The following is an 8,112-nucleotide window of genomic DNA, read 5'->3' as shown; positions in this document are numbered from 1 at the left end:
TAATGGGGTGCAAGCACAATTTCCATGAGTGCAGGTAGTCATCCATTAGACGCTGTGCTTTGTCTGCGGAGGAAGCTAATTAAAGGCAATTACAACATCCAGCCCCAGCCTTTCAAAGTGCCGACAGCAGCTCACGCCGTCTCCCATCTGAGCAGCAGCCAAGTTCAGGCCTGCTCCGTTCCTAAGGAGAGAGCTACATCAAGGTGCCTTCAGGCTACGCTCTGGATTTAAAGGAAGACAGGAAACCACCCAAACAGCTGCATTCCCAACCATGCCCTCCCTCCCCATCCAAAGGGAAGGAAGCTCCAGTCATTTCAAGTGATTTGATTCTGCACTGTGTATCTGGGACCACTCAAGGCTTGAAAAGGGCCAGAGCTCAGCTTGAGGCAGCCAGGGAATGGCAGGGAAGAAGGGACTCTTTGGGGGAAATGAGAATGATGTTGTTTAGTTGTTTAGTCATCTCCAGCTCTTTGTGACCCCATGGACCAGAGCACGCCAGGCACTCCTGTCTTCCACTGCCTCCCACAGTTTGGTCAAACTCATGCTGGTAGCTTCGAGAACACTGTCCAACCATCTCATCCTCTGTTGTCCCCTTCTCCTTGTGCCCTCCATCTTTCCCAACATCAGGGTCTTTTCCAGGGAATCTTCTCTTCTCATGAGGTGGCCAAAGTATTGGAGCCTCAGCTTCAGGTTCTGTCCTTCCAGTGAGCACTCAGGACTGATTTCCTTCAGAATGGATAGGTTTGATCTTCTTGCAGTCCATGGGACTCTCAAGAGTCTTCTCCAGCACCATAATTCAAAAGCATCAATTCTTCGGCGATCAGCCTTCTTAATGGTCCAGCTCTCACTTCCATACATCACTACTGGGCAAGTATTTTCCCTTTTTTTTACAGGAGTGTCCATGATCAGGGCCCCTAATCCCAGAGGGAACCCCAAAAGCGACATAAAATGATGTTTCTAGTAGACCCAATTTGAGTCACACAACTCAAACGGATTGTTTTTGTTGTTGTCTCTAATTCAACAACCCCAAAGTTTGGGAGTCAGTAGTGGTGATCTGCCATGGAACAACCCCCTTGAAGAAGGTAACAAGGGTTACCCAGACCTCATTGTTGGTTGCGAAGGGGCCCCCATAGCAGTTCAAGCTTCAGGACCCAAAAACTGGCTTTGCCAGTTGAGCTGTGCTGCCTCCTGGTTCCCCTCCTAGTCCAAGGAATGGGGACGATTCAGGCAAGTCAGACCTGCAGCCCCCCTGGCTGCAACGTCCTCCTCATTCTCATCCACCTGACAGTGTTGTTATACGGCAAGGGACAGGGAACCCAATGGCCCTCCAGGTGTTCCTAGATGACATCTCTTGTCATCCCTGACCCATTGGCCTCACTGGCTGGGACTGATGGGAGTTGGGGGGCCCATAGACCGCCCACTTCTGCTGTAAGGATTCCTCATTCATTATATACATAATGCTCTGAGCACTCAAAATAAGAATAATTCAGGCAGCTTCCCATTTATGCAGGGGTTACGTTCCAAGGTATCACACGTTTAAGTGAAATCGTGTATATGGCGGACACCATTGAAAAATCCTGCAAACACCTTCTCAGCCTCTGGAAACCCTTCTTAAAGGAAACCCTTTGAGAAACCAGCAGCACTCTTGGGATTGGACTTGCAAAGGCTCGTGGGATTGCTAGACGCTGTTTCTGCGCCATTTTTGTTTGCCACCTTAAGTGCCAATTCTGGGTTTGGGTGACACACGTGTAAATGGGGAGTTGCCCACATAAAACGCTGTCGAGTATTCAGTCCTGCCGCCACACTTTCGTAACCAAAATAAAGCACCCCTCGTTTCATCGATAATTAATTCTATTTTTTATTTAAATCCACAAACTCTGGTTCATGAAATGACATGCTGTTCCCCACCCCCCTCCCCGTGCCTGAAAATCACACCCATAAAATTAAACGTTAGAGATATAAATAGCAGTGTCTCTCTGCTCAAGCACCAAGGGCAGAGGAGAAACAGGAAGAACTGAGGGTAGTTGGGGGTCTTGTGGCTCCTTGCGTCGTGGCCCAGCCACCGCACAAGAGGCTCAGTTGAAAAGACAGTCCCTGCTGCTCTCCTGGAGAGCCTTAGCACCCAAATAAGACTTCTCTATATACAGATAATCTAAGAATCACATTCATTGTTAGCCCTAAGATGCTCCGCAGTGGGAAACGGCACAGGCGATGCCGTGACCTTCCTAGCAAAAAGTGACCTAGCTGGGAAGACTTGGCAGCTGAAAAGCTCTCTCTGCAGCTGACTCCCCAGCATGAAATTTCATCTCCCCAATATGGGGCATTAAGATCGTGGGGCACCGGAGGGAAAAAGAGAGGCATTTCCCACCCCACCCCTTTTGCTCCTCCCCTAACACTGAAAAATTTAGAGGGAGACGGATGCGCCGTTCCAAAGGGGGAAAACAAATACTTTTCTTTTCCTTTCCCGAAATGTACAGAAGGTTAAGAAGGCGGAAGACCTCCCCACACACCACGTTCCCCCCCCCCAAGTGTGAGTGAGTGAGTGAGTCAGTTGGCATGTGTGCAAAAGTGTAAGGCCCCTGCAGGGTCAAAGGAAAACGTCCTGTCCGGATTCTTCAGGAAAAGTCAGAGGTAATGAAGAGGCTGGATGTATCTCTTCTCTTGCACTTGAAATGTCGACCAAGATGATCTGTGGGGCGGGAGAGAAAAGAATGAATGTAAAAAATGGATTGTCAAAGGCCTGGAGACAAATTTGTTGACCTCCAGGTGTTATTCAAGTAAGAATGCAAGACGAGCCCTTGCAGGATCAAGTCAGGGGCTCATCTAGTTCAGCATCTTGTTCTTAAAGTGGCCACCCAGATGCTTGCAAGCAAGACCAAGGAGGCAGAGCGCTGCTTCCATGTAAAAATACCTCATTTTTCGCTCTATAAGACGCACCTGACCATAGGACGCACCCAGTTTTAGAGGGGGAGAACAAGAAAAAATAATTCTCCCCCTCTCTGCTCAGTGCCCCTTCAGCGAAGCGGCAGGAGAAACGGAGCCCCTTCCATTTCTCCTCCCGCTTCGCTGAAGGGGTGCTGTGCAGCTCTCCCTCTCTGCTGAAGCCAGGAGAGTCTTGCTCTCCAGGCTTCAGCGAAAGCAACGCGAAGCCTCCGGAGCACGGAGGGAGTGCTCCCTCTGCACTCCAGAGGCTTTGCGTTGATTTCGCTGAAGCCAAGGAGCCTGCATTCGCTCCATAGGACACACACACATTTCCCCTTAATTTTTGGAGGGGAAAAAGTGCGTCTTATAGAGCAAAAAATACGATATGTATTGTCAGAAGCGGGATTCAAAAACGTGCCTCCAGGCGAGAGGCTGCAACTTGAGCCTAGCGCCTTAGGCCCCTCAGCCATCCTGGCTATAAGACTCCCATCATATCCAGGTTGGGGAAGGTGGGCTTAAGAGTGACCCAGGTCCAAAGCATACTGGGTAATTTTGGGTCAGACACCATCTTTCAGGGTATCCTATTTCCCAGAGCTGTTGTGAGGGTTACAGAGCAGAGAGTTCCGTTTACGCTGCCCTGAGAAAGGGCAGGATTTATTTACTTCTCAGATAAAAATACACCCCACCAAGGGTTGAGATTTGAGAAACAACCACCCAGGAGAGCTGGACGCTGAGAGGCTGGGTGGCCATCTGTCATAGATGCTTCAGTTCATATTCCTGCATGGCAGAGCGTTGAACTAGATCACAGTCAGAATCCCTTCCAATTCTACAATTCTATGATCCGCACAACTGAATCTATGCCTTGTTAAAGAAAACCCTATTTGCAACCATCTGTCCTGCTAATTTAATAAATACTCCTGCAAACGCACGTTGTCGTTTTCTCAAACCCAGTTTTGGGATTATGGGAATGGAGGAAGAGGAAAAGCCTGGACACATTACCCAGCTTTCCCCCTACAGCTCTTGAAAGATGCTTAAGTGAAAGATGCTAAGTTAATGCAACTGGCAGAAGCGAGCGGGGTAGGATGGAGCTGTGGTTACAGATTGGAAGCATCCGTTCTTACCTTCAGTGTATCAGCGATTCCTGAGCTGAATGGCCTCCAGTCTCTTCAATTGGTGCTGGAAATAGAGAAGGCAAAGTTTAGCCATAAGTGCAGGGGGGCGGGGAGGGCTCTGTTGTCGAGATGCTCCCAGGAAAGACTCGAGTTTAGGGTTAGATAACGGGAAAGAAGTGACTTACTGGTGAATTTCTCCCGCCGTCGGCAGCGGGCGTAGATTATGATGCCACCTATCAAAACCGCCAGAGTTAAGGCGCCCAGAGATGCTCCCACCATAAGCCACATATTGAAGTTGTCTGGGAGTTGAGGGTCTCCGCCTGCCAGAGAGAAGAGAGAGGGAAGGGTTAAACTTAGCCGAGTTTCCCGAAAGCCTGATCCGCTTCTGATCCCAGCACTTCTTCCTGGGGCTCCCCTCAGAGGAGAGTCTCTTCACAATTTGAACCAGACTTGTCTTCAACAACATCCCCTTTTCCTTCCTGCTAAACCATTTCCCACAAGGCCAGTCGCTTGACCCACGGCTGGAAGAGGAATGAAACGGTGCCAAAAATAAAAAGTTGCAAATCTCAGCTTCGAATTCAGGCTGGGGAATGTCGCTGATCTTTTTCTTTTCAAGCCGCAGGCTTTTTGGGGACCAGATTTCAGCACATACTTATGCCAGCTGGGAGGAGCAGGGGTGCAGGGAGAAGAGAAGCAAAACAAAACCCCAAACAAAAAAAATAATGTTTTTCAAATTCTGTTTAATGTGATGAAGATCTCTTTCTATGTACATTTGATATTTGGTCCTCCTCTCCCTGGATTCATGCCAGTTTTTCTACACCTGCCGTGCACAGAGTCCTGCACCCTTCAGTGTCAGTGCGGTATAGTGGGTAGAGAATGTTAGATTAGGGCCCGGGTTCGAATTTCCGTTCAGCCATAAAGCTTGCCGGGTGGAGGGGTGACACCCAGGCCCATCACTGTCTCATAGCCTGGCTTAAAGGGCTGTTGTGAAGGCAATGGAAGGAGGGGCGTGAAATAGAGAGGGGTTCGGTGCAGATCACCCTTGCAGGTGGAAAGATACCATTCCTGGTTTCCTGCCCTCAATCCCCCCCCCCCAAATCCCAGTTCTACTCTCACAAATGGCTTGTCGATATAAGAAGTCAATGCAGCTGGAGCAACCCAAGGTTCCTGCCCCAGTGCATGGTGGGTAAGGGTTGGTGCCGGCCACTCACATGTGGTGCAAAAGTCATTCTTGTTTTGACGCTGGCAGACAGAGCAGTCCATGCATTTCTCCAGGTCTGGGCTCCAAGACTGGCCTCCGGGGCACACGGAAGCTGGAGGGGGGGGGGGAGAGAAAAGGAAAATTTAGGCAGGAGTCTCTTGGCTGTGGAAGCACTGACATCTGTATCAGCCTAACCTTCCTCACAGGGTTGTTGTCAGGATAAAATGGGGAGAGTTACATATACCACCTTGAGCTACTTGGAGGAAAAGGTGGTTGTTGTTGAAAGGTGGCTGTTATTGTTGTTATTATTATTATTGCTATTATTATTACTATTATTATTGTATTATTATTATGGCTGGGTTTCCCAGCCACTCTGGGCGGCTTACAGCATATATAAAAACATAATGAAACATCAAACTTGAAAAAAAATGAATGTTGCTAGTACATACAGGTGTTTTGGTAAGTCACATCCAGCAGGTTTATACCTCTGTAAGAGTCATGACTCCCCCCAGCACAAGAATCCTGGGAACTGTAGTTTAACCACAGACAGAGAGCTACAATTCCAAACAGCCTTAGCTATGGTTCCCAGCAAAGGTGACAACTTGAATAAAATATGGGGGGGGGGGAGGTAAGCCCTGCCCCACATAATTGATCACATGATGCGACACCCCCCCCAATTTGAATGGAAATGCCCATCAACTTTCTTCGGGGGGGGAATGACCCCCTCAAATATTTTAGGGGGGGGGGTGAAAGGACCTCGGCCCCTAGGAGTTGGCTCTATGTTCCGTGGGGGGAAGCCATGGGTGGTATGAATGTGACATCCGTGTTGGCTGGCTCTGCTGCCCTCCAAAACCAGCTTGGAAAGGCTATAATTCAGGGAGAGATGAAGGGGTTGGGGGGGGGCTGGGATTCGCAAGCAGGCTTCTTTGGAAGCCAGGCCCGCTGGGCTCATTGCAGCCTCTGGACTCCCGAGCAAATCGCGGCTCAGGAGGAGCGCGCTGTAAAACGAGCCGGGGTGGGAGAGAGAGAAAGACGATTAGGAAGAAGCTGAATGAATGAAAGCAATCAAGCGACAAGTCAGAACATGAAGACGCTTAACAGCTGAATGAAAAAGAAGAAAAAGATCCATACACGAGGCTCTCCTGTCCCTCCCTCCCTCCCTCCCATGACATGAGGGTCTATTTCCAGAGGGGTAACGTCAGTAGGGAAAGGGGTGTCGTGTTTCGCCCCGAAACCTGAACCAGCCCCGAGCAGCAGCAGGAGAGCATCGGGGGGTCAAGACTGAGAGCATCACGTGGCGAAGTTGTGGCGCGGGGGAGGACAAGGACCCCCTCCCCCCCTTTCAAGTGACTTCATTGATAAAATATGCCCCGTGCAAGCGAGCAAACAGATGGCGCCGGGCCCAGAAGTGGGACGAAATAGACGGTGGGGCGGAGCCGGTGGGTGAGTCACCATGTGGGTCGCCTGATGCAGCGGGCGTCAGATTTCTCTCTCCCCACCCCCCAATTGTCCGCTGCCCGGATCCTGCTCTCCTGTCCCAGTTTCCTCACTTGTGACTTGCGGAGAAAAAGGAAACTTTCACCCGCAAGGCAGCCAATGGGGAGGCGGCGGTGGCCGAGGGGGCGTGGCACCGAACTCATGGAAATTCCAACGCGGACCAGTCTCGTTTCTGCCATTGATCTTCTTTTCGCGGGGGGCGGGGCTCCGCGCCATTAACTCGCGGAAATCGTGAGTGTCGAAAGCGCCTCTGGGCATGGGCAGACGGCCTTCCCTTTCCTAGGCGGGCTAGAACCCCGCCCCCTCTCCCCTTCGCCTCTGCTGTGGATTAAGCCGGGCTGGGGGGGATCCGTTCCAAACATTGGACTCGTCACTTTCCCTGTCCCCGCAGCTATGTGTCGTTGGCAGCTCCGCTACAGGAAAAGATTCAACAGGTCGAGCCCTCTCTCAGACGCGAATGGTTTAAAAGGTTGCACCTGTTGAACTTCTGCCTGGAGAGCAACTGTTAGAGCAGCACAAGAGAGGGCTTTACACCCACGCAGAGGAATGGATGGAAACGCCGCTACGTCTAGACACAGGGCTGTTGAACGGAGTTCTGTGTGATTCGAAAGCTGACATACTCGCTTGGCCCCTTCGTATCTGGGTTGCTTTGCCACTTCGCGTTCTCGGGGGGACAGCCCAACAGCCCCCATCCCTAGCCCACCCCGTCGTCAAAGATCCAGTATTCTCAGGTGGAGCTGGGACAACGGAGAGCCGCTACACTGTCAGTGTAGACAGTAATAAGCTCGACGGACTAGCAGCCGGCAGAGGAAGTTCAACCGGTACAGCCTCCCCATCTCCATGCCCGGGAGACGAAGTTTCACCTCCTTGCCTCCTACCCACCTTGGCTTTATAGCTGTGAAGGCGGCTGGGTGAGACGACCCCACTCCAAACCATCCCACCCCGCCGCTTCCGGAGACCCCTTTACCTGGAACCGGCTCTCCCGAGGCTATCCTGCACAGGAAGGGGAAAAGCCCCACCAGGACGGCTCCCAAAGGCAGCAGCATCTCTCGACCGCTCTCCCTGCCTCCGAGGATGAGAAAAAGGAGCGACTGAACCGCTGGTCTGTCTGTGACTCAGCTCCAAAGACTTTCCTCGGCTCACTATAGAGACGCCCACGCAGATCCGGAAGGCCAGGATTGGCGGGCAAGGAGCCAGGACTCCTGGGTTCCATCCTTTGATCTGGGAAGGGGGCGAGGGAGGCGGGGGGGGGGTGTCTAGCAAGTTAAAGCAGGAAAAGCTCAGAGCGAGAAATTGTGGATTTTCTGGGCAGGGCAACGAGTCGCCTGGATTTAACCGGGGACTGGGAGGCGGGAGAGCTGGGTGCCAGGACGCCTGGGT

At 51.4% G+C, this 8,112-nt stretch overlaps 1 protein-coding gene across 1 annotated transcript; it reads right to left on the bottom strand.

Annotated features, from left to right (window-relative positions):
* Positions 1 to 1,833: 1,833 nt before the first annotated feature.
* Positions 1,834 to 7,895, bottom strand: TNFRSF12A (TNF receptor superfamily member 12A). The gene is made up of 5 exons (XM_080977951.1): positions 7,700 to 7,895; positions 5,246 to 5,347; positions 4,220 to 4,354; positions 4,044 to 4,098; positions 1,834 to 2,689 (listed from the first exon to the last, which is right to left on the bottom strand). The coding sequence occupies exons 1-4, from the start codon at positions 7,776 to 7,778 to the stop codon at positions 4,046 to 4,048; spliced, it is 369 nt and encodes a 122-aa protein (XP_080834077.1). The 5' UTR covers positions 7,779 to 7,895; the 3' UTR covers positions 1,834 to 2,689; positions 4,044 to 4,045.
* Between the last annotated feature and the right edge of the window lie 217 nt (positions 7,896 to 8,112).

Source organism: Podarcis pityusensis (genome assembly GCF_964106645.2).
Source record: "Podarcis pityusensis genome assembly, chromosome: 13".
Classification (NCBI taxonomy): Eukaryota; Metazoa; Chordata; class Lepidosauria; order Squamata; family Lacertidae; genus Podarcis; species Podarcis pityusensis.
Note: the sequence above shows the minus strand (reverse complement) of the source record. Positions and strands in the feature narration are given on the sequence as shown.

Excerpts from the sequence above, each read along its gene's own strand:
- TNFRSF12A (XM_080977951.1), bottom strand. The coding sequence starts at position 7,778 with ATGCTGCTGCCTTTGGGAGCCGTCCTGGTGGGGCTTTTCCCCTTCCTG. Across the intron at positions 4,355-5,245 it reads GAATGACTTTTGCACCACAT|GCGGAGACCCTCAACTCCCA; the intron begins GTGAGTGGCCGG and ends TCTCTCTGGCAG. Across the intron at positions 4,099-4,219 it reads ACGGCGGGAGAAATTCACCA|CACCAATTGAAGAGACTGGA; the intron begins GTAAGTCACTTC and ends CTCTATTTCCAG.